The 27,936-nt window shown below is 35.3% G+C and overlaps 1 protein-coding gene and 1 long non-coding RNA gene across 2 annotated transcripts; both read right to left on the bottom strand.

Annotated features, from left to right (window-relative positions):
• Positions 1-228: 228 nt before the first annotated feature.
• On the bottom strand, positions 229-27,176 carry LOC127840372 (receptor-type tyrosine-protein phosphatase epsilon-like). Its single transcript, XM_052368783.1, has 17 exons — positions 26,851-27,176; positions 25,201-25,299; positions 24,591-24,718; positions 19,803-19,940; positions 5,529-5,692; positions 4,823-4,859; positions 4,560-4,657; positions 3,890-4,035; positions 3,634-3,769; positions 3,260-3,409; positions 2,405-2,501; positions 2,191-2,252; positions 1,746-1,877; positions 1,040-1,153; positions 771-925; positions 441-579; positions 229-300 (listed from the first exon to the last, which is right to left on the bottom strand). The coding sequence occupies exons 1-17, from the start codon at positions 27,174-27,176 to the stop codon at positions 229-231; spliced, it is 2,193 nt and encodes a 730-aa protein (XP_052224743.1).
• LOC127843183 (uncharacterized) lies at positions 6,047-14,302 on the bottom strand. The gene is made up of 3 exons (XR_008032117.1): positions 14,210-14,302; positions 6,301-6,418; positions 6,047-6,172 (listed from the first exon to the last, which is right to left on the bottom strand). It is a non-coding gene; the product is annotated as an uncharacterized LOC127843183 (long non-coding RNA).
• Positions 27,177-27,936: the final 760 nt, after the last annotated feature.

Here is a 27,936-nt window from a genome sequence, read left to right as displayed (position 1 = left end):
TTACGATGTCTGGTTTATACATCTCAAAACGATCACGAGCAAAATGTTAGTATACTTGTATATGTACAGCATGAATGAATCCTATAAAAGAAACCTATAATATTACAATACTGCAACTCATGCAAACATCAGACGAAACAATATCGTTAACAACAGATCTATGTTCCTATTGGAAAGTCACAAATTGCCAATGTAATACATCAAACTATACGGCATTCTATTGTAACATTAATGATTCTGATAAACCCCTTGCTGGTGAACAAAGTCCAATATCGTATCATAGCAGAACTTGAACTGCATCTGTAAAAGACAATGCACATGATTGAGTTAGCAGAGAACGTTTCGAACAGTATGTAAACTTCATTTCAAAAAACTGTTTCAACTTCGCACTTAACTATCCAAACAATTCGTTAAATTGCAAGTGTATTATGTAAACATGCCTTGCTGCGGATGAGAAGACTATTTTCGTGCACCATCGTCCTGACTGATTGTACGATGTTAATCCGCCCATTCTGTTCTAATATGCGATAAATCTCGTTCAATAAAACAGCGACGACTCCGCATTTCCGGAATCCACAACTGCAAATAATTGTTTATCGGAAATAACTCAACATGTCTATTATGTATTTGAAACACTGTAAGGACAAACAACTTTCGTGTAAACTTGACGTATCGATAGTTGATTAATTCGGCGAGTATTCGAAGTAGATTACATTTGAACAATAATAAAAATGAATTAAAAACAACATCTGTCCCGTAGCTCTACTAACCTGTCTAATATCAAAATCGGCGTGTCGTCTGCCATTTCGGATTGCCAGGCGTGCACCGCCCCTATCATCTCAAGCAATGGTTTCCTGTCTGTCGGTATATCTCCTTCTTTCCACGAAGACAGCACGAAGTGTTTTATGGTTTTGTCGCGGAAAGCCTATTGTTTTTATATAAAAAAAAGAAACTAAATAAGTAAACAATGACATTCATGCTAACGTGTAATATTTGAAACTAGGCAAAAACGTTTAAATAATTATTATATTCAATATACCTCGTGTGTCATGGAATACGTTATTTCAGCAAATCCATGTTGGTGTTCCTCTTTGATAGAAGATGGACCTTTTGTGGCACGTGTTCCGTCTTTTCTGTTAATAAGTAGGTGCTTCTAGCGTTGCAAATAGAAAGTATTATATATATGTAAGGATATATTAACATCAACGTGACCAATGTACTAGGTTAAACATATTATTAATTACTGACGCCGTAAGGTGGGATACAAGCTAAATTAATAAATAAATGGCTCAGCCACAAATAAATTTACTACAGTGTAACACATCGTGCGAACATGGTAAAAAGACGCCGAACGAACAGAGCTGATCGAGTAACACTCTTTCTCCAGAATTAAAGTTGTAACAGGACACACATTAGCAATGCTTTGTTAATCACTTCAACTCGTTTACTTACTTTTCTTTGTTTTTTGATCGAATATGAAGAGTAACTGCGCTAATATGGAACAATACATCGTCAGAATGGCACCTGGCTTAGCCAAGCAAAAGCGAATCATTTTGAACATAGGAAAATTATGACTTACATAATTTGTAATTGACGGATGTTAAACATTTGTCACAAACAATAATGTATTGCAATAACAAATCATAACTCTACTGGCAATGAAACGTACCATTTTACCCTTAAAAGAACACTAAAACAACCCCAAATTGTGTATAAAATAAATCTAAAATATGCAAGTAATATACCATTTCGATATCACCCGAAGCTAGATCTATCAACGTTATCGAGCCGAGCTTTTCGAGACGAGACCAAAACATAGGCAGCTGTTGTTCGTTCGGTTTGCGAAGCACAATTATTCCCGTCAGTGCATTGGATGCCTGTGCAATGTACGTACAGGGTGGAAAGATTACAGCGATTACATTTCTTATTAAAAACCATGTCTCAATTACAAAAATTAAATTACATATTATATTGAATACATGTATGTTACTTCCATTATTTAATGTTTAAAATACAAACAACTAATACAATCATGTATTGATTTACATACACTATCACATGTGCCACATAAGGCTATTACACTTTTTACGTTTGTGATCCATAAACATTATAAAACTTGTACAAAAGTGTCATAGCTTCGAATATACATATAAACTAACTTAACTGAAACGTTATGTAAACTTAACTTACATGGATATTTATTTCATCTGGTGGTTCACTTATTATTTGTTGTTGTGGTCGATATACATCTACTGCAAATACAAACCATCAAACATGTTTACTATATAACTTCACACTATGCAATCGAGCTAAAATAAATAGATTTTAACTAATTTCACATTAACTGGATAGTTATGTGATGATGTGTTGTTGTTTTATTTCAAACATATGTAACGCCTCTTACTTTCAGTCACATTTGGTCCAATATTTCCATATTCTGCTTCTGGTCTTGTCACTAGTTGCAAATGTCCCTCACGACTCTCGACACTTCGCTTTAACAACTGAAATTCCAAAATACACAGCCCATGCATGCAAGGACATCTGGATAATAGTTAATTAGCGGACCGGCGACATGTAAGATTTGATATTTGGACTATACGTCTGACAATATAGACGTAGCTTGAAATATGTATTCAGTAGATATATTATCGTAACAAATCGTCACATATATTCCAAATGCAGACACAAATATATTTGTATCATCGTCCGTGTGTGTTTAATTTGATGTTATTTAGAATTTGTTTATGCTCAATTAATTTGATGAATGTGCGCATGATAATGTTATTAGTTTGCTCACGAGATTCATTCAAGATTGTGTTTCTGAAATTGTACATAAAAAGAAAAATGGCATGTTTCAGTTTTCTTTCATGATACGCTGAGGACGTCTTGTTGTTGCCGTTTTATATTATAGTAAACACAAGTACTTATCCGTGTACTGATGTAGCATTAAATGCGCAATATATAAGTCTCTTCTTCGGCTGTGATTGTTAATCATAGTTGCTTTGTATCAGCAAAGAAACAAGCGAAACCAAAATATACGGCAACAGTCAGTTCAAGATGACACGATTACAAAATAAGCCGATGGCTAATCATAATTAAACAACTTATGTGTCAAAAATACTAAACTTTAATATATAGGAATTGCCAAGAAAATTGCCTACGACACAGCCAGTATAGTATACTGCAAAAGAGCGGACGATATACGCGCGAAATATTTTTCTGTACAAAAGGCTAATAGATTATTATTATATTATTTTACTTCTAACTGTTTATCAAGTCGGGTTGTTGTCGTAATGCTATCGTTTCCGATCATGAACTGGTGAACACTTTCAAACTGTCTTGTCATCACGTGGTGTGTCCCCACCAGGAGAGCTTCCGCCAGAGCCTCGTGTAGGTAGGCGTATTGTTCCTGTATACATACGAATACAGGATAAAGGCACGAAGATGCAAAAATACAATAAGCACGTACATTTTCAACGTTGAATGCGTATTATTCTTAAATATTGACCTGAGTTATATAACGTCCTTTATCCTTTCTAAAGATATTGATGGCAACAAAACCATCACAGATGCAAAAATTTGATATATATATAAATATAGATATTTATTGTTTAAAAGTAAATATCACGTCACCTTTGTTTGAACCATGCTGACCCTTTGTTCACGTAATGCCTCGACAATCTGGAATGGTCTGACACAGTTTTCAATTTGTGCTTGTGTGATAAGATTGTCAATAGCAATAAATGTTCCTGTTCGCCCAACACCTGCGCTGTAAATACAATGCGTTATCTTTGGTAAGATACGAATGTTGAGTTGCATTGTTTCTTATACTAACAACTTCCGTATAAATTCAAATCAAATATCAAGTATCGTTTGTGAACGGGTGTACCTGCAGTGAACAAGAATTGGTGGCTGATGCTCATCCTGAGTATTCACCGCTCTCCAGAAGTCTACTAGGCACCAGGCTGTGTCGGGAACACCTTTGTCTGGCCATGACTTGAAATGAAACTGCTTTACTACCCTGGTATCATGTCCCTGTTGACATGAATAAATACTTACGAATACCACAAATATGTACTTACACAAAATCACAAAGTCACTTAATAATAAATGTTCGAAGAAAAGCTTGTTAATCTTTAACGAAATTCTCGTTTGATACAACATATAAACAATACAATCAGACAATCACCCTCGGTAGACATGTTACAGTAACGACGATGAATTATAACAGACCTTCTTGATTGTGAAAGTCCTGATGTTGTAATCAGACATCTCCTCAACATCAACGTACTTGACGCCAATACGTCCGTACTTGCACATACTATTCAACTCCTCGGGCCAATATTGTAAGCATTTCATCTGCATTATAAAATGTTTTGTCAAGCACTGTTTTGTTTACTTATAATAGATACAGTATCAACGCGTCTTTAGCAGTCTACTTTTACTAGGGTAGCCAACATATGAATCAACAATAACCGCATATGAGGCACTGTAAATATGCTTTTTCTTCTTTACACTCGCATTTACCGAACAATCAACATCAGAAATAAATCGCATACCGTTCCCATTTCAATCAAATTTGTCAGCATCACAATCTTGTCTACTCTCTGCTGCCATATCATACGCCAGAAGTCATCTAAATTTTTCTCGGTAGTCCCTTTTAAAACAGATTTCAATATATGCATGTCATACTTATCGGTGAGCTAATATTAAGACAATTTATTCTGCGTTAGTGTTTTAAACCGAATGGAAATGAAATGCTAAACAAATGTAAATAACCCTATAATGACCTTTTATACAATTATTAAGATGTTTTACTTACCCTGAGACGCGATAAATTTCTTTGCCTTTTCAAAGCCCTACAATTCAAAAAAATCTTAACAAAGTATCAAATTACTTATAGTATTATGTATATTTTATTTCATATTTCATATTTGTTTTTGCTTAAATTATCTTAAACGTTACTGATCATGCGATATCGGTAAAAAAAGATGAGGAAGAGGACATTCAGATTGATCATGATGAGGATAAGGATAATAATGATATAACCGAAATAAAAATGTACGTGTATATAGCTCGCGTTGATATATTCGGAATCTCCATCACTCTCTTTGGTCAAGGGCACACGGTTATGGTCGTCTGAAAAGAAATGAGCTTTCTAGTATACATTGCATTACCGTTACTCAATCAAACGCCATATTGCTTTAATAAACAACACTTATGCATATTGTAAGTTCCTCTAAAGAAGGACTTGTCGCATGTATGTTACGATACTCTCTATTTTGTACTTAAAATATTTTAAATATGTTGCATTACTGGACTTGACACAATGTAAATCAAACTAAACGTACATGCATACATCTGCTTGTAGCGGGTCTTTCCTTTGTTCACTTCGGACGATGCTACATCATGCTTATGGATAAGCCCGCTTCTAAATTTCTACAATGCAAGATTATTAATGGTGCGGAAATGTTTTATAATGAAGCATTTAACTGTTATTAAAATATAATACTGCGAATGTTTCTTACTTTAAACTCTTCTTCAAAAAATGTTGAACCACTTTGACACTTCTCGTGAATGTAGCCCCATAGTTCATGGATTTTTATTCCCGAGCCAAGTGTCTTGAAGCTGTAGTAATCATTGTCATCACATAGAACGAGATTTTCGTTGCTAGACGATAACAGGCTGACGTCTACAAGTCAAGAGGAAATATATCATTTAAACACAAAAAATCACACATTATATGAAACTGTAAGGTTGGTTTTCAAAGCATATATTATTGTATATTTAATATACTCGTTTATCCTGCTTGATTATAGAAATCAAATATTTGCACATGTGTTAACTCCCTTAGATATTTGTGATGGTATGTGTCAACTTATATTCGCAGTTGATCGTTAATAGTTTTGACTAAAATATGTTATTGACGATGTCTTGTGTTAAATACATATTTTTAGTTTCGCTTATACTTGTGTTGATCAAGCAAACACCATATTGAGCTACATGCATTTCTATTTTGAACATGTGTTCACATGTACTTTTTGAGGCGACTTCTGCTTTCTCTTGTACGAAGACGTTTTTGCCATCATTAGCCCGATCGCTATGATCGAATCCCTTGTTGAAACGTGTCTCTTTCTGATCCGGTGTAGATAATTTAGTATGACCTTTTGCGCTGAAATTAAATAAATCACATGACTTGACAGGAACAAGATCTTTATTGAACAAAAAGATCTTTATTGACAATACAGTAAATAAACATCGGCGACTAGTATACTAATTGTACAAGCTGCAGTAACTTACGAATGAAGTTGTCGCCGCTTGTAATATACGGTTAGTAAAGTAATTCCAATTATGGTAACAACAGCTGCAAGGCAACCACAAACAACTCCGACCACGCTCAAGGTAGTACGTTCGTGGGCTGAAACAATACATGGATAAATGAGTACTTTACCTATTTAACCTGCTGCATATTTTGTATATGGTATATATAGTATGTTCAGATTTGAGCTCAGTGAGTAAAAGTACTATGGATCACGCACGATCCATTGACATGATGTCACTTGTCGCAGGGACATTCTCTAGAGCAGCGTTGTCCGTAGAAACCAGGTTTACAGGCCTTGTTAATCATTAAAAAAAATCATTTGAATACTAGTGCATAATTTCAATCTACGAAACAAAGACTTGTTAAAGTAACATACCACATATTACTTCAACCTTGTGATTTCAGAGATGTATTTTTGCCAATAATGCCAATTTCCGATAATAATTTATTCATTATAACTATAGAACTATTTTAAAATGTAAAATGCACAATTGTGTAAATTGTTAATGGAGGATAATAAAACTCGCAGACCAACAACTTCTTATCCTTAAATACAAACATTCATACACTATTGATTATTGTTTGATGAAAGGTATTGGAGGACAAACGTGCGACTGGGTACGGACGGACGGACAGAAAGTCAGAAAAACATAGTGACTCCAGAACATCCCCGCCTTCTTCGGATCGGTGATTATTAACGAGATCAGTAAATCAGGAAAAAATCCAAATGACCACTAATTTAGAGTAATCAACACATTGTTGAAAAGACATCACATGCCAACAAGAAGTTGTTTTGTGTTTTTCAAGACAATCGGCGTTTAAATAAATGTTTATAACTTTAAAAACCTGACAAAGATCTATCACCATCAGCTATAAACACGATTTCCCGAATTTTAATTTCTGTACCGTATATACCCACCCCTTATTTATGTCATTTAAAATAATCTTATCACTGCAGTTATGTAAATTGATTACTGAATTATCAGGCGAATTTATCAACATGTTTAATTAAGACTATCATAAACTATTATATAGACTGAATACATTTATATTATGTTGAAATAAATAATGCATTAATATAATTTTATACAAGACAAAGGTGATCGATCCATATATATTAAACAATCATTCGTATTAAAACTTGTGTATTGATGCTCAGTGAACCTTATACCATGAATATATCTTCATCTCCACAAATAGTAAATACAAACTAAGAAAAACATCAAGCGGCAGAAGCAAAACTGAAACCGTTTTACAGCACGTTGTCCTTTATGTATGGACAGGAACCAATTATTTAATTTTCTGACACAGAACCAAAGTAAGAGACGAAACACACGTACAACAAACACAATACTAGTAATACAACGTAATGAAAAACCTTTCTGATTTCACACCTTATTTATAGAATCGTGTTTAAGTAAAGAATTTATCACGGAGGATTATAAGTTTTAATAGCAAGTGCAGCGCAACCACAATTTAGCTATAATTAATACATTCATTGATAAATTAAATGCATTGCAGGAGGATTGTTTCTTTTTTTTGTGTTTGAAGGTAAACTTAATTAACCGCTCGATTCACAAATTTCCAAAGAGCCATAACATGTGAACATAATGATGAAAGTAATTATAATTATGATTCCAATTGCAGTTACTTTGTTCATTATTCCCTTAAAAATCGTATAAAACATACAATTTATAATTCGTCATTTTGACCATAAAGCATAGAAATATAGAAATGATACCAATTTCACGTTATCGTTATATGTAGGCTAAATAAAATAGCGATTTGTTATATAATCATTAAAAACACGCTCATAAAGATTGAAACACGCATTAAGATTCACACAGTAATAAACTCACTCCAAAATGGCATTTGTAAAAGAAGTATAACAACGTTTGTCTGTTTGAAACTTGATACATTATGTGTGATCATAATGTGTGTAGGAAACAAATTTGATATCTAGTAAATGAACAGCAATTATGAGCTACTTACAAATAGAAATGTATCCGTTTTGCCTGACACACCCAGAGCATATCGCTTAATCAGAGGACATTGCTAGTCCGATTTATAGTCGTATAGTCATGCAACGAATATCGCCTATTGTTTTTAACATATGCCCGGCCTACATTCCACTATAAAATGAACATAGGACAATAAGTCAAAAATGGAGATTTTTGCATTTGTTAAGCAATTACTAATTTTATTGTAAAAACAGAACATAACTTTATTTCAAATACACTTGACAGTTTCTAAGATTAACGCAAATACATATATATAATACGTAGTTTGTGCAGTTTTTTTACAATCTAGTATGGATGAGATTAAAGATATTTACACACAATTCGTTTGATCTCACATGTCAACAGTGTGTCAAGGTATATATGGAACCGTTTCGTATGTCGTTGTAATCATTAAGATAAAATAATAATAATAATTTAGAAGGAATAAAAAAATAATACAATTCGAAGTCAACTCGTAATAACATATTGTTTTAGGTAGAAACGGCAAAATACCGATAAATTTTTATAGCTTATGTATAAGCAACATTTATGGCAGAAAATGAAAGCTACAAATTATGATTTTTGACGATGCTGAAACAGCATCGTCCAAGGTATCATAACCATAAAAAAAATTCACAATGGCGACCTATGTAAAAGACCGAGCCAGTCCGATTGAGATAACTCGTTTTTTCAGTGACTTCCCTTTTGCATTCGCCACTGCGTAGGAGATTGCTCGTCATCGATAACATTCTCCTAGCAGAGTTGTCGTTCGTGTTTTAACATTCAACAATTGCCGCCCCATGAGAGTCTCGATTCAAAACTTTCTTACTGCATAAATTGGCTTGTTTCGCTATTTTGAAGCTGTCATTTAGGATATATGAATTATTTATTCACTAAATCTCCGCTTATGACAACAATAGTTGGAATTTGAAGGATATATACTCGATGTGAATGAAGGACTTTCTGGATCGTAACAGCTTGACACGGCAAAACAGGCATACTGGTATTTTTAGTTATCAAAATAAGTCACATTGTGCTTTATAAATTGTATTCGAGCATTTTGCGACTTATTGAATGACTTTGATACCCGATATCAACATTTCATCGGGGATTTGCAGATCACCAAGCTGTCCTGAAATTCAACATTGATTTCAAACTCTTTACTGGTTCGTACTCTTTCTTAGTGTAAGTACTTTTTATCATTTTAAAGTTAAATGAACTGTGTCACAGTAAAAGAGACATTAAGGCGATTGTGGCCAGTTTGGATCTAGATCAGCCTGCAGTCGCTTGAAAGCTGTTTGCTTAAAAGCGTTTTTTTTGACAATAACAAATAATTTAATTGGATACTGATTTGACTGCGCTTTTCCTGTGACCTGGCTCAATTAATAGAATTATCATTAATCAAATTATTTATTTGAACATTAATCAATTGTTTTTCTTGTTCCTCGGGATCAATGACTCCAGCACTCTCCTGTTGAGAATTGAATACTGCTAAAGGCGATGCTAGGGGGCGTGAAAGATGTTGCACCTTCCATTATCGCTTGATTGTTAATTGTCGGCTCGGGTACTACGTAATGTACCCCGCGTACTCTTAAGTATACTTACATGTATCCCGGGTACGGTAAATATACTAAAATGTACCCGGGAAATTTAACCCTAAATCAGTCGTTGTCGACTATTTTTTTGTAATTACACATTTATGTCAATTTTCTGTAGAATGGCCTCTATATTATCGGAACACATACTCAAAAAGCATGTTGATGCAGTGTTTTTTTAAGAGAAGTGTGTTTAAGATAATCGGTTGCGCGTTTTACGACATCGGATTTTGGGCGCGAATACAACTCGGGTACAGTCTAATATGGACCGAGTACAATTACGTTTATTTACCGTACCTGGGGTACATGTAAGTATACTTAGAGTACCCAGGGTACATGTAAGTATACTTAAGAGTACCCGGGGCACATGTAAGTAGTACCAGAGCCGACAATGACCAATCAAGCTCCATTATCCCTCATGAACCGACTCAAAAAACCAAGTGGGCAATATTTGACTTAATTTTTGGTTTGGTTGCTCTCGAGAGATCGAAAATTTCAGAATCTTCCTAAAAGCCCAACGGGTTTGATCCCCAGAAGCGACATTGAAAACTAGCATACTTTGTTATCTAAAAGGCTGCTAAACCTGATATACAATGATAATGTGAATTTTCTTTCACATGATGTTCATTAGTCATATTATATAAAAACTTACAGCAGTAGTAAACAACTGGACAATTATTAATGAACGCATCTTTCATTAGTCTTTGACACTTTGATTTTGACATTGCCTAGATTTAAATATGTGACTGGACTTTACCAGCACTCTTGTAACAGAGCTAAAGTTTAAATGTACCATTGAAGATCACCTAAATCCAGATTTGCTATTATAGACGTGTGAAAAGTTTAAAGGGTGTGACAAGTAATCAAAAATTGCTCATTACCCAGAGGCCACAACTGAGCTATGACTGTATTAAAACAAGACAAATCAGTGCCTGATTTAGATTACCTTAGATAGTTCAATAAAAACTAATTTCATAAGCCTGGTAACAGTTTAACGGTAATGCTACCAATGTGTCACACCAGGGCATTGAATTTGAAATCTAGGACATGCATGGTCATTTCTTCATGAAATCAGGACACAAAATTGTATTTTAAGTCCTTAATTGACCTGGCTACAGTTCTCAGATTATTATAAGCTCAATCAGTATATTTATATCATTATTTATGCTTTGTGTATTGTAAACATATACACAATCATGCAGTTACATGATAGCAATAAATAATATCAAAGCTACCCATACTATAAAGGTCATTGACAAAGCCTATGGTCAAAATGTGAACACATTGAGTGTAATCGCCCTCTCGTGACAGCAAAAACAACACGTTGACAGGTTGTCATTTTTGACAGTTCTACTTTCACTTTCATTTCGTGATATCAAACTATTAACAATTATGTGGCTGAGAAAAATATCGCCATTGCTTTTTATGCCCCCGGTAGGGTGGCCTATATCAGTTGAACTGTCAGTCAGTCAGTCAGTCAGTCAGTGTGTCAGTCTGTCCGTCCGTCCGAAAACTTTAATGGCCATAACTTTTTTAATATTGAACATAGCAACTTGATATTTGGCATACATGTGCATCTCATGGAGCTGCACATTTTCAGTTGTGAAAGGTGAAGGTCATCCTTCAAGGTCAAATGTCAAATATAAAGCGTCTGTCTGTCTGTCCGAAAACTTTAACATTGGCCATAACTTTTTCAATATTGGCGTGCATGCGTATCTCATAGAGCTGCACATATTGATTGGTGAAAGGTCAAGGTCATCCTTCAAGGTCAAGGTCAAAGGTCAAATTTTGCAATATTGAAGATAGCAACTCCATATTCGGCATGCATGTGTATGTCATGGAGCTGCACATTTTGAGTGGTGAAAGGTCAAGGTCATCCTTCAAGGTCAAAGGTAAAATATATGGCTTCAAAGCTGCGCAGCAGGGGGCAATGTGTTTCACAAACACAGCTCTTGTTTAATATATTTTCTGCACATTCCTTCAAAAAAACTTACATCAATACATGATTTTCTTCGTTAATTCAATCATTCCTGACAGACTTGTGTACATATTTCGCTTACATTTTGACGCGCGTAGGCAGGACAGCATTACCGCTTCCGAAATGTGTATTCATACTATTGCCTTCGAGGAACTTATCTGATGTTTGACGGAAAGGGCGTAAATGTGCAATTGTGGGTCAAGTTCCCCACAGGTATTACTTTCCCGTTTCCCCAATTTTTTTCCCTACCTAAAATATTTCGTACCCAATTTTTTTTCGTACCCAATTTTTTTTTCGTACCCAATATTTTTTTCATCCCCAATTTTTTTTTCGTACCCAATTTTTTTTCCGTCCCAATTTTTGTGTTCCCAAATATTTTTTCGTACCCAAATTTGTTTTCATACCCAAATTTTTTTCGCAAAATTTTTGTACCAAATTTTTTTTCGTACCAACATACAGAATTGTGGTGATTGTGGTGATGTAGATAAACTTAACTTGATGCTTTTATATCCATCCTCTCAAAAGCATCGTCACACCAGTACTTTCAGTACTTTGATCATAAAGCATATCAAATAACATCAGAATGTTTTGATTTAAAAATTAACATGCATGTATTCCACATTTATAAATTAATATGCGCATAACTACTGCGAATAGTGAGTGCTCATAATATAAACTTTCCTAATTTGAACACGTCACTTTTATTGTCTGTATCTAATGACCATGTGAGCATGCTATGTCTCACTTTTTACGAGCTTTAATGTAGTTGTCTCTTATGGTCACATTTAAAATATTTTAACATCAATATCATCTTTGCAGAGGTTTAGGTGCAGTTTTTTCCAAATCACTACTATAAGCAAAACAACAAACTTCGCACGAGTATTTAAACATTATAGAAAAAAACAACACATCAAATAACTGCATAGCTATTTTTGGTATAAATCTATAAGTTTTCAAGTTGGTTTATTAATATGTAAAGTGCGTGTAAGTCTTTACCGCGCTTTATTAGTGTTAAGGTTGACATCCCGCTTTAATTAAGTGTCACGCCCTGATATAGAAAGTCGTTCACAGTGTCTTTGTTATAATGTTCATACACCCAAATCACATTACGTTTGGGAGCTCCTTGTTTACGGAAGACAATACTTCATAATAATCAACTTAAAAACTCAAAGAAACCAAACAGCGTTCCTTTTACAAATCCCTTTGCATCTTTGTATGTCAAATGTTTATACAATATATTTCAATAGAATGCACAATCATAAATATGTAAATCCAATTATTTGAATTTAAGTGTTTCCTACATTTGATCAAACTGACGATGTCAACATGAATAATTAAACCAAACGTATTGATTGAATAATCGCAGTCTTACCCACGGAAAAATTAATGCGTTTCTTTACCTTTGCACAATAACATCCGGATAGGTCGCCGTGGTGTAATGGATATGGTGTCCGCCTAGCGACCGGGAGGTCACGGGTTCGATCCCCGCTGTGGGAGCGTTCTTTCGATCTCCCATATAGACACCAAGTACTGGTTCTAGGCCCAGGAAACGGACTCAAGAGCATTTCAAATAAGTAGGAATTACTTTCTATGCAATCGAGCTTAAATAAATAGGTTAAAACTAACATCCGGATAGTGGCCGACAACAAAGCACAGGTTTATCCGTTGTCATATTGTCATGTTGATGATCAATTTACGCCAAAGTGATATGGACTCGGACCACAAATATAAACAGTTTTATTTTATTTATAATTTAGTATCTTAAATTAGTGGGTGTTTCTCTATGAATGTGGTATATCAAATTGAGCTTTGTATTATACTATAATAGCTATACAGTTTTCTGAAACGCTCTCGAGTACGTTTTCTTTATAGAAAGCGATCTAAACAACGCTCAAATGGATCTATACCATAAACAATACGCCACGGCGACCTCAAGTTATTAATAATAAAGGCTTTGAATGTTAATCTTATATACGTAAAACATCAAATAACTATGCAAATGGACTTTCTCCAATCACCTATTAAATGGAATATTTAGTATGCTAGTAGTCCGTAAATGTGCATGCACGTGTCATTGAGCGTTTGTGTACGAAAGACAAACATTCAAACATATTTGAACATATTTCAACACATGCAGGATGTAAAACATATGCCGGCATTGATCATCATTTCATCTTACCAACGCTAGAATTTAAGTTAATATCAGACGGTATATATGTGAGTTGTAGTCGATAAAGTACTATAAGTAGCAATAAAGTAAGTGTAAACTTGGTTGGAGCATTAGAAATAATTAATGAAAGCAATATATGCCTACGTGTACAGAAACCATTGTCCATATTGTACCCATCATGGCATTGAAGAGACTCTACGCACGATCCAGTGACGTGATGGCACGTGTCGCAGTGACAGTCCATGGCGCAGCTTTGTCCGTAGAAGCCATATTTGCACTCTGTGTAATAAAAATAGAAGGAATGTCGTTTGAAAAGAATGTATACTAAGAATCTATACACCTTACATTGCCACAGGAGGGATGATTACCCCTCGACACCGCAGATAGTTGTATACATAGCAGGGTGTAACATTTGATATTGGGGCATATCCAGTTTTGACCTATGGGGTATGGGATACAGTATAATAATATATTGAACCCTCTGGACATAAGGTTACCGAAGGAAAATATTTCTGTACAAGTTCATATAACATACATGAAAACTTAGGTATTCATAGATTTGTACGTAAAGTAAATGATTCAATTATAAATTTGAAAGTGCCATTATACAAATTTACAAATCAAATATTATTTACTCGACATGTTTTTTTTTTAAGAGATCGGTCGTTTCTAATAATGTCTATATTCATGTTTTTATAATTATCAAATTAAAAACAAATTATAAATGGCAAAGGGTCGTTACTTATGTACTTAATCGCACACAAGCAACCTTCTTTCTTCAGAAAAATGTGTACACGTTTCAATTTTCCGCGATCGAAAGTGTGGGGGATTAATGCGGAAAAACATTTGGAAATGAACCGAAGGTCAAACAGTCGGGAAAACAGATATAATGTTGAGAGTAAGCAATACACAAACAATAAATCTTTTTAAACTAAAATACAGCGTTGAATTAAAAGTCAGTGTTGTCTTAAATAAACAAGTACGGGATAAAGATTTGATCCCCGATTATCGTTCACAAGCTATTCATTCACTTAAATTTCTTGATCACCATTAAAAATAGTCAGCTTCTTCATTATTAATATCTTAACTGTTAATAATGCGATCATATCCGCTCACCCCCACCCATCTAATTTTCGTAAGAATAAATATCCATAACACTACAGTACTGTTAATTGATGTATTAGCGTTAGGGTAGCTTTAACATGTCAAATGTATTTAGATTTAATGAAGTTAAATAGTATATTGAACGCATCATTCGTATTGAAACTTGTGTATGGCTGCTAGGTTCTTTCAATGCAAAGAATATATTTACATTTCGACGATTTTCAAATGTTAACAAAGTTTTATTCCAACCCACGTTAAGAACAATAAAGGTGCAAATGTGTATAAGTCCCAATACAAAGTACAGCGCGACCAAAATCGTTTGTATAAACATAGCCGCGCTTTATTTATGGAAAAAAAGCTATCTCCTCTTAGCCGTTTTTCAGACTAGCCAGCTAAATAAATTCATGTGTTGGTAAGACAGTTTCAGAATGAAATAACATTTCCACACAATAATGATATGAACTATAATATAATTCAACTTACTATATAGTATCCCTATTTATTTGAAACATATACCATTGATAATGTTTTGTTTGACAATAAAGCATGATCAATTTAGTACTCGGATGTGACGCGTTGATACAACTAATTACTTCCTACTTCACAGGCCGATACTTGTGTAAAATTTCAGTGCAGTTTTTGTACATTACATAAACAATGTATAAGTTATAAGATTAAATCATTCAAATCGTCAATAAATACTTAAAACCGTTAAAGAAAGTATGCATGGATATTTGCGCAATTCTACTTGAAGTCATTTTCCCACTGCATATAATTATCGCAAAAAATCTAGGTTAAAGCCCATAGTTGACAACAACGCCGATTAACGAAACAAACATAACACGAATTAAGAGCTGTGCTCCAATAGTGATTCACACCTTTATAAAGGCGCTTAAAAGTGTCATTTGGGCAACAACTATCATAACCCATGTCTAGGTTTAAATTAAATACATTATTTAAGAAAAACTGTTTGTAGGAAACTATTTTCACAGTACTTATCAGCCACTAAAATCAAGCAATGCCACTATGTTCAAGAAATATTTCCCTAGTATGTCGCTTTGTCTTACGAAATTTGCTAGGTCGGTTTTATAGTCTATAGTTATAGGCGCGTTATTAGTTTTCAATAGATTCCCGGATAATATTACACTTCATAATAAACAAAAAAACAATAACTTAAACAGTGTGTTAGAGAGGGTTATAGTTTATTTGCCTTTCACTTCCCAAAATTCTATTTATCTTCTCCGAAGTTTTAAATGGATACATCATATATTTTCAAGATATAAGGTTTCTGTACAAAAACCAGCGGTCGATGTCCTCACGACCGGATCTATAAATAATCAATAAAGATCAATGACATGTTATTTTGAAAGCAAGAGTTGCGGCTCTTGTTTAATGCTCTTCCGTTCATGATATAAATCTGATTATTAAGTCTTAATGACACATCTCTGAGAGCTTTTGAAATGTAACCTGGTCACTCTTAATATTAAAATACACCAAATACAATATAACAATGATATACTGATGAGCTATACATGGCCTTGATCGCATGCGCAAGAGCCTGATCCAGCATGGGCATTACTATATTATCTAATGGCAGTAGAAACCTACTAGATAAAAGTTAAATATCGCGCTAGGATGAATCTTGTTTTTAATCTTACCAACGCTACAGTTACTGTTAGTCCACCCAGGCTCGAATAACACATCAGGACAGTTGCCTGAGACATGGTTACAGTTCGCTCCGTGTAAGCAATGCCATTGTGAAGAGCAGTTCAAACCAAATAACCCTTGATCGCATGCTGTCAATGTGAATCAAGAGGAAGTAATACGAGTAGCTATACAGTAATAGTAAGCTAAGATAATCTTTATTCGTGTACCGAAAAATCCAGGAGTCAGAAGTATGCTTGTATGTAATTATAGATTGTTTACATACATAGACAGCACCATAGCAACGATACAATCTTACGATTGGCTGTCAGATATCAAATAGTTACAATCTTACCAACGCTACAGTTACTATGACTCCACCCAGAGGCACATTGATCATCTGAACAGTGGCCAGAGATATGGTCACAGGTTACTCCGGGTAGGCAATTACACTGGAAGGAGCAGTTTAAACCAAACATGCCTTCACCGCATTCTTTTAAAAAGGAGGTTAGAGGTATACTTGTTATTACAAGTCGATATCATCACTACATAGGTATATAATGCATGCATCATTTCATTTATATCATAATTAGCGGTAAACACGTCATAAATAATTAAGACTTTTAAATCGTACTAGAGCTACAGTTACGACGAGTCCATTCTGGCGCACATTGGTCATTTGGACAGTGGCCATAAATAGGGTCACACGTTTCGCCATTTATACAATGACAGTGGAAAGAGCAGTTGTTACCAAAGATGGCATGATCACAAGCTTTGAAAGTCGAAGAAACGAAACAATCTTAGATTAGATATCATACATAATAGGCTTGCGTAAAAAGTATGCACTTGAATCGAAATCATTGAGAATCGTTTTCATGCATACACATCATGACATTCTAGATAGTTTATTATTAAGCTGCTATCAAGTGTCAAAATTATATCATACCAACGCTACAGTTGCTTTCTTTCCATCCAGGTGCACATAGGTTACCAGGACAGAGACCGGCAATTTTGTCACAACTTGCTCCGAGGAGGCAATGACAACGGGATGAGCAGTTCTTACCAAACATATCTGGATTGCACGCTGTTAAATTCGAGATACCAAAGATATGATAACAAAAGAAGAGTAGAGGAAACGACAATAACTGTATATGATACAGCAGAGTTCAATTCATTACTTATAGGAACAATACTCCTTAACGATTTTCTCGCAGACACATGCTAATTAATGCCCCGATTCATAACATAGCTGGCTCCAAATCAACACTACATCTCTTACCTACGCTGCAGTTATTTTGAGTCCATCCAGGTGCACACATATCATCAGGACAATTACCAAAAACAGGATCACATCTAACGCCGTTGATACAGTGGCATTCATATGAGCAGTTTTCGCCAAAGTGCCCATGATTGCAAGCTATGAAATTGTATATTGAGAATTAGTAATAGCGCTTAAGCCATTTTGATAGCATGAACCTCAAATAGAAGCTGGACATTGTCAAAACTTGTACCTGACAACACAATAATCACAGTTCTAGAGTCACATGAAATTGTAAGCAAAACATTAAGTTGCATGCTATACCAAAGTTGTATACTCGCTCAATACACTATTATGAACACCACTACCAACCATTGATCTGACTAATCTTACATTTCTATCTTACCCAAGCTACAATTATTTTGGATCAATCCATGCACACATATACCGTAGGTTTCAGTAAACAAGGTAATGGTCATAATCTTCCCCTTGTGAGTATTGCCAAGGAAAGACGCAAGTAAAACAAAACGTATCTGAATCACAAGATGCACACTTATTAGTCCACTCGCAAAAGGTTGAAGTAATAATTAAAAAGTCTTCCAGAAATACATTAACTGCGATACTGCGGGACTACATAATACACCTAAATATATCGGTCATTGTTAAGAGAGACACATTCTAAGAAGTAGATATCATGTTGTTACATACCTACGCTACAGTTGTCATGCGTCCAGCCAGCTGCGCATTGGTTTTTCGGGCAGCCACCGTCAACAGGGTTACATGTTGCATTGTTGTTACAATGACAAATATTGGAGCAGTTAGAACCAAATGTGCCAGGGTTGCATGCTGCAATCATAAAACGTCGATTCAGTTTTTATTAATCAAAGCGCTAATCCATGGAAGACTGCGGCTTGCAATTACTTTAACTCTTCATCAAGTCAAGATTTAAAGGATTTTGAAAAAAACTAGTTGTTCATGAATAATGTTAAACATTCCGGTTATTTATAAATCACGCATTTATAAAACATGTTTTCTGATAGATATAAAAAAATTATGTTCATGTTTAAAGATTCGTATTTTGTGGTAATTTTGTCAACATGGCTACAAGTTGTTTTGTTTACACAATGGCAAATAATGTTGAAGCAGTTAGAACCAAAGGTTCCAGGGTTGCAGGCTTTAACAGAAAAATGTCGATTCAGCTATAATAATTCAAAGCGTTGAACGCTGGTAGACTGTGGCTTGCCATAAATTTAATTTTACATCAAGTAAGTATGTCGGGAAATGCTCGAGAAAACTGTTTCTCCAAGCAGAATAATTCGAATTCAAGTAATTTACATATGACACGTTGCTAACATCTTATAAACCTCCCATTTATCAAAGTGATGTTCCACGGCTCTGATTAGCTTTTTGTAAATGTATCATCCCGTCTAGTTACATTGAAGACAGTGACAAAAGGGGGATAACTGTGGGTAATTACCATATCGAATACTATACATATTTTGATAGCGGTTCTCAATTCCACTCCCTAAAGGTTGAAGTAATAATTAAAAAGTATTTCAAAAATATATTAACTTCGATACTTCGGGACTACACTATATACCTAAATATCTCGGTCTTTTTTATGAGACACACTCTAAGAAGTAGATAAAGATTGTGCATAAATATATACATTGAATTTTTGTTACATTAAAAAATTGTTAATTACATAATTATCCGCGTGTTGTTACATACCTATGCTACAGTTGGCATGCGTCCATCCAGCTGCGCATTGGTTATTGGGACAGCCACCGTCAACATGGATACACGTTTCATTGTTTACACAATGACAAATGTTGGAGCAGTTAGAACCAAAGGTTCCTGGGTTGCAGGCTGTAACAGAAAAAATGTCGATTCAGCTATAATAGTTCAAAGCGTTGAACGCTGGTAAAATGTGGCTTGCCATAAATTTAGTTTTACAACAAGTAAGTTTGTCAGGAAATGCTCGAGAAAACTGTTTCTCCAAGCAGAATTATTCGAATTCAAGTAATTTACATATGACACGTTTCTCACATCTTATAAACATCCCAATTATCAAAGTGATTTTCCACGGCTCTGATTAGCTTTTGAAAATGTATGATCCTGTATAGTTATATTGAAGACAGTGACAAAGGGGGGATAACTGTGTTATTACCATAACGAATACCATAACTATTTTGATAGCGGTTCTCAATTTCCACTCCCAAAAGGTAGTATTAATAGTTAAAAAGTCTTTCAGAAATACATTAACTGAGTTAATGCGGGGCTACATAATACACATAAATATCTCGGTCATTTTTTAAGAGACATATTCTAAGAAGTAGATATAGATTGTGCATAAATATATACATTAAATCTGTGTTACAATAAAACTTGTTAATAACATGATTCTCCGCATGTTGTTACGCACCTACGCTACAGTTGTTATGCGTCCATCCAGCTGCACATTGGTTTTTCGGGCAGCTACCGTCAACATGGTTACATGTTGCATTGTTGTCACAATGACAAGTATTTGAGCAGTTAGAACCAAAGGTTCTAGGGTTGCATGCTTCAATCATAAAACGTCGATTCAGCTATTCTTAATCAAAGCGCTAAACCATGGAAGACTGCGGCTTGCCAAAACTTTAGCTCTTCATCAAGTCAAGATTTAAGGGATTTTAAAGAAAACTAGATGTTCATAAATAATGTTTAAAATTCCGGTTATTTATTAATCACGCATTTACAAAATTTGTTTTCTGATAGATAAAAAAAATGTTCTTGTTCATAACGATTCGTATTTGTGGTTATGTTTTTCCTTTCGCTATTTACATTGAAGACAATGCAACAGTTCATTTTGATCGTTTGCGTAAAAGTCTTACATACTTATAATAAAAGTTTTAACTTATTATAACGACATTTGTGAAAAATAAAATATAGAAATCAGATATCAATAGTTTATAAATATGCACATAATATCTAGCATTGATCAGACAGTAAACATGTGAAACTTTTATGAATCACAAGTCATTTAGAAGGGGATCTGCGTGTTCTTACGTACCTACGCTACAGTTGGCAAGCCTCCATCCAGCTGCGCATTGGTTATTGGGACAGCCACCGTCAACATGGCTACAAGTTTCATTGTTTACACAATGGCAAATGTTGGAGCAGTTAAAACCAAAGGTTCCTGGGTTGCAGGCTGTAACAGAAAAATGTCGATTCAGCTATAATAATTGAGAGCGTTGAACGCTGGTATACTGTGGCTTGCCATACATTTAGTTTTAAATCAAGAAGTGCGTATAAAATGCTCGAGAAAACTGTTTCTCCATGCAAAATTACTCGAATTCAAGTTATATACATATGACACGTTGCTTACATCTTATAAACAACCCATTAATCAAATTGATGTTCCACGGCTCTGAATAGCGTGTTGTAAATTTATCGTCCTGGCTAGTTACATTAAAGACAGTGACAAAAGGGGGATAACTGTGTAATTACCATATCGAATACTATATTTTGATAGCGGTTCTCAAGACTCCGGCTTTGCCGCAGTCTCAAAACGATCATAATATATTGTTATCACATGCGAAAGCGTCTTATAACCTATTAGATATTACGTTTCTGTAAACTATTTCGATTCGCTTAATTAACAAAAATTCCATAAATCTCTCATACATTTCAAGGGTCGAATATTCTCAAGTTGGTTTAATCGGTCGCAATATTTCAAATGATACAACAAGTCTTACTTTCATTACATGCGAGTCCTCTCCAGCCGTCTTTACATGTAGCTGTCACACAATTGCCCGTGACACTTTCACATGAACCCGTAAGACAATGACATGCTTTTGAACAGTTTGCACTGTACTTGCCGTCTGTACAGTCTGGAAAAATACTGACATATTATTATAGCGTAATGAAATGTCAGGTAGAACCTATATAGACTTTAACGGTTTTGTTCTGAAATTTAAATATACTAGTTATTTTAATATTTCAAAGGATACAACAAGTCTTACTTTCATTACATGCGAGTCCTCTCCAGCCGGCTTTACATGTAGCTGACACACAATTGCCCGTGACACTTTCACATGGTCCGGAAAGACAATGACATGCTTTTGAACAGTTTGCACTGTACTTGCCGGATGTACAGTCTGTAATAATACTGACATTATATTGTTGCGTAATGAAATACCAGGTAGTGCCTGCATAGACTATAACGTTTTTGTTATGCAATTTAAATATACTAGTTATTTTAAGATTTATAAGTGTGTTATTTTAGGCTCTAATTCTTGTTTGTTATTTCGAAAATAAAAATTTAAATAGTGTTAAAGCACCCATTTCTCAAATGCTTATGACACTCAACTAAATATTGGTAAATGTTTAATATAAGATGCTTAATATATATTTATTAAACACTCATTATATATACCACCAATGGGTAACTTAATAAAAATAATAAAAGTATGTATTTTATAGTCACAGCAGAAAAAAAGTATTTATAATGTACTAAAACAGTTGTGTCCAGTATTGTCTAAAACAGTAATGTTCAATTAATCTGCGTGTCTTGATGATGTTTACCCTAGATTTGCGCCGCCGGTTAAGACATGTTTATCAGGTGTTAATGCGATCATAAACATATATATAAAAAAATAGTCAAACGTATAAAAAATAGTCACACTAAAATATTGCGCTAAAAGTTTACAATTCATCATAAAAACATATATATATATAAAGAATAAACCTGGCAGATTTACCAACTAGTCATGTTCCTGAGTGTTTGAGTGATTTAGCTTCGTCATACATGTAATAACCAGATATATAAGCAATCGTAAATTAGAGATATGTTGGTGTTATTTATTTATTTATTTATTTATTTTACATTCGAGGTCAAACACATAATATAACAATATCACAATACATAAAAGCATAAAAACATAGTAACAACACTGTTATTATGACAGCTGAAGTTATTAAATAATATATAAATATTTAAATAAATTCAAATCTATATATATTACAACAGTTATAAAAATTAGTTATCAATTGTAATGCAATCTTTGACCTATGGATAACCCATTAAGCTGAAAGCTTATTTCAAATGGGGTCCATTAAAAGTACGAGAAAAAAAATGATCAAGTTGTCATATGATCTAACTTATACACATATACTTTGGTGTTTGATTGAGAGAAAACATGTGAATAACTTAGCGTTTTGTCTCAATCACACAACTAAACCAATGTTAACAAAAAATGAAAAACATTACCAAACATGAGGTTTAACTAAATACATATTATTGCAAATATGGAAACATTTCAATTCAAATAGTATATCACAGATTCCAATTGTTTCTATATCACAGTCATATTCATATATAAATAATACATATATATATATATATATATATATATATATATATATATATATATATATATATATATGTCCTTACTTATCTCAGTTTCATTGCTTTGTAGATGTGTGTTAACCATTCTTTTAAATTTGTCAAAATTTTCCACTTTTTTATGTCTTCTGGGAGGGAATACCAGTCTGTAGACCCAGAGTATTTGAATTTTTTTTTAAAATAAGTATTTGTCACAGTTAGTATTATGAAATTACTTTTTCCAGATCTTGATGATTTTTCAAAGTTTTCGCTGAGATATGAAGGACATTTTCCATATAAATTGTATGCATATAACTTAATTTAAGATGTTTCACTCTGTTTTCCACAATAAACATTTTCAATTGTACAAAATCATCATTGGTAATGGAGGTTCTTGGTTCGTAATCTTTAATAAACCTGATAATTTTATTTTGCATAATTTGTAATTTTTTCGTTTGGGCTTCATTCAAGCTATGGAACCAAGATGAACAACAATAATCAAAATGACATTGTAAAAGAGCTGAGCTTAAAAGTTTTATAGAATTAAAATCTAAACAAGTTTTGTGTCTGTATAAAAATTTAAGTTTTGCGTTAACTTTAGAAACGACGTTATTTACATAGAGGATATTTGTTGGATTGGGTGGAATATCGATTTTAATTCACGAGTGATCATAGAAAATATATTTTTTCTATGATCACGAGTGAATTAAAATCGATATTCCACCCAATCCAACAAATTTTCTTTTTTTTATGCTCACAAATTCATATTTTTATACGTTTGCCAATCCGTTCAAACCAATTTCCCATTGGGCGCCCCAAAATATCATTACCGCTTTTACAATAAGCGTTGCAAATAATTCACAAGAAAACAAACGTTAAACAATAACTTTTTTGTATTTACAATGCAACACATATCAAGTGAAAAGAAAAAAACACCGATAACATCATTTAAAAAATTAATAATCATATGATGACACAATTTGTTTATGTCATGTTGGCGTATTAATATGCGGAGTCTATTTATAGCGTAAATAACGCCATGTTTAACAAAATTCACATGAAAGGAGTGTTAACAATTGAATGGAATTAACTGGAAAAAAATCAACAGTAAGTGTTCGTGCCAATTTTATCACAAACTAGTTAATCGCTATCACTGTCTGGAATCATGCGAATACGCTTGTAGCGTTGTTGATCAGGAAAATCAGGCGAAACATCCGGTGTTGGTGTAGGAGATTTCACTTGTTGATTAAACACATTCTTCTGTGACAGACCCATTTCAGAGCTGTGAAAATTGAAAGCAACGTTGCCGTGGAAATTTGAGTTTACAAAGAATCCTCTTATTTAGTATTTAATGGCACTTATTGTACATGTGTTTGTTATTATTTGTAAGTAACAATGATGACATAATATGTGTATAATGAAACAAGTTATATGTAACATTCCCCAGGTCTGGTCAGGTTATTCATTGAACCTGCTACTAGTTACCAATCGGCAAAAAGGTGACATATCTGTACGGGAAAGTAAAGCATCCCCGCTCTTTCGCTAGTCCATGGAAGCATCTTAGACAAGTGCGAGTACCCATTCAGTTTTCCTGCTGTGGTTACGGTCCTGCGGCCTTGCTGGATAGGTTTGGCTTATCAAAGGCTAATGGGGTCAACCCCTTATCCGTAGCCGGAGTCCCTAAGACGGTCTGACCTTGTCTGCATAGTCATTTGTGTAACTTTTTGCTGGTGCTAAGATCTATAGGCTTTCTATTGGACTTACCAGCTTACGTGCAGTAAGGTGGTCTTTTGCATGGGCAACACCTGACCCTCCATACCATCTTGGCCAGACTTGCGCGCTGGAGAGGTCAATCCAGCTTCGCTGCAAAGCGTCAACAAAACACGGGCAGCAGCTGGTTATAAGTCATCAGCTCAATTGGTATTGAGCTTTGCACAAGAGTCTGCTTCCTACGGTGGGAGATCACCGTGGCTAATTGGACAGCTTCGTCCGCATCAAGTTTGGCGGCGACCAGCCATTAAGGTGCTGTCCTGCCACAGTCCGCCTGCCGACCTTGGTGCACAAAGGCTCTGAGTACTGTATTACCTGAAAAACGGAGTGTGATTAATGCACCAGACAACACAACTAGACGGAAAACGTCTGCTAAAGTAGGCATATGAAACGTTATAACACTGTCTCCAGGAATAAAGGATGACCTCCAGTCCATCAGTGATGCACAAAAGACATCAGTTATAAAATATGAGCTTCCAGAGAAACATTAGAGAACATGATTTTAGATTATTCAGGCAAGAGAAGAGTGCTGCGGAAACCATGGAGTTTGTTTTGCTGTCCGGAATTTTCAACTGGGTTTGATAGAACCATCAAACAAGGGACTGATATACTATTATCACTCCTCCTCCACACCACCTCAGGGAGAGTTAACCTGATCAGTGTATATGCACCAACAATTAGCGCTACCAAGGATTCTATGGATGTGTTTTACACCCAGCTAGACTCACTTGTTAACATGATCCCGAAAGAAGAGCACCTGGTACTCCTGGTTGATTGAATGATAGATTGGGCGCTTACCACAACTATTGGTCCACATGTGTTGGAACATTTAGCGTTGGTACGATTAATGATAATTGGCAGCGACAACTAGTGCGCATAGCATAACCTCAGCATCACCAACACCTACTTCCAGAATAAACCACAGTATAAAGTATCTTGGAGATACGCTCAATCAACACGCTGGTACCAGCTCAAGATTATCATTACCAGGCGATCGCCTTGAAATGCGTATTCCTTACTCACAACTTTAACAGCGCTGACTGCGACACCGATCACGCGCTGGTCTTCTGCAATATGAGGCTTTAGCTGAAGAAGGTTCACCGCTCTAGGCCTAATAATGTATTAATGTGATCATGATCACTTTCCACAACAAGGTAATGCAGTTGAACCAAGCCTTTTTGGAGTCATTCCAGCTATTATTTCCTTATTGCACATCCAAAGAGCGATTTGATAACATCCCAGACACAGTGCACAACACTGCAACGACATTATTTGGAAAGAGGACTAAAACAGTGCTTGTTCGAAACATACTCCTCCACATTCCCTAGCCCTAGAATAACGCCTAAGAACCGACTTGGAATACAAGCGCTCCCTCAGCCAGAGGAACATGCAAGCATACAGATCTGCCATGTGTACAGTTCAGCGACTAGCAGGGAATAGCTAGAAAGATGGCTTCCCGCAAGAGGTCATCAAATGTGGCAAATTGTGCTCCTAGAACATCTGCACAACCTTCTCTGTCAGTGGTGGGAAGAAGAATTGGTGGGCATGAGGGATACCAACAGCATTACCCTGTACCAGAATAAAGGCGACAGACATGATTGCAACAACTTAAAAGGGCTATCGCTCCTGAGTTTTGTGGGTTACGTCTTCGCACGTATCGTCCTGAACAGACTACATAAGCTTTCTAATATGTTTCCAGAGTCGATGTGCGCGCTCTGCTCAGAGAGATCAACTATAGATATGAACTTCTCTATCAGGCAACTGTAGTAATAGTACAGAGAGCAACACAAGCCCCTCTTCCTCGCCTTCTTAGACCTTACCAAAGCAAACGACTTTGTCAGCAGGGATTGACTATTCATCGTCCTGGCAAAGATTGGCTGCCCACCAAGACTCCGTAGCGTGATCCAGTTGTTCCACAACATGAAAGGCACTATGCAGTATGACGGCTCCTTATCAGGTGCTTTTGACATCCGTAGCGGTCTCATACAGGGTTGGTGTTGCGTCCTCGCTCCCACTCTTTTCGGCATCTTCTTCGCTGACCTGCTGCATGCCTTTGAACATTTCACCGAGAGTGTCGACACTCGATCAGTTTGCAGTCTGTTCAAAATCGACTTAAGGCAAATAGCAAAATACGGGCGGTTATGATCAGTGACATGCTGTTTGCAAATGACGCTGCTCTTGTAACCCACACCAAAACTGAACTTCAGAGACTACTGATTATATTTGCAAAGAAATGTGATTAGTTCAGCCGTACAATCAGCCTGCAGAAAACAAAGTTGATGGCTCAGCACGCCGCATTACCCCATATCAACATCAGCATCTCACTGGAAGCAACGATAAACCAAAAGATTCACAAGACCTCAACAGCAAGAGAGTGTGAAACACTAGCTAGCTAACTACAAACACAAAAATAGCTGTGTTCAAGGCACGGGTGATAAGCACTCTTCTGTATGCCTTTGAATCCACGACCTTGTATACATCCCAGAACTACAGGCTTATCGCTTTCCCGATTGGATTCCTTCGACGCATATTTGGTATCTCTTTGAGCGACCGCGTGACGAATAACGATGTGCTGGAGAAGGAAGCCACCCCCAGCATGGCCACTCTTTTCCGTCAGCGTCGTTTTAGATGGCTGTGCCATATTCGGCGGATGAACAATGGCTGAATCCCCAAAGACCTCTTGTATGGGGTGCTTTCCTCAAACACGAGATTAAGCGGTCAGCCACATCT

Source organism: Dreissena polymorpha, chromosome 8 (assembly GCF_020536995.1).
Source record: "Dreissena polymorpha isolate Duluth1 chromosome 8, UMN_Dpol_1.0, whole genome shotgun sequence".
NCBI lineage: Eukaryota > Metazoa > Mollusca > Bivalvia > Myida > Dreissenidae > Dreissena > Dreissena polymorpha.
The sequence above is the reverse complement of the archived record's forward strand: the minus strand, read 5'-3'. Positions and strand labels throughout refer to the sequence as shown.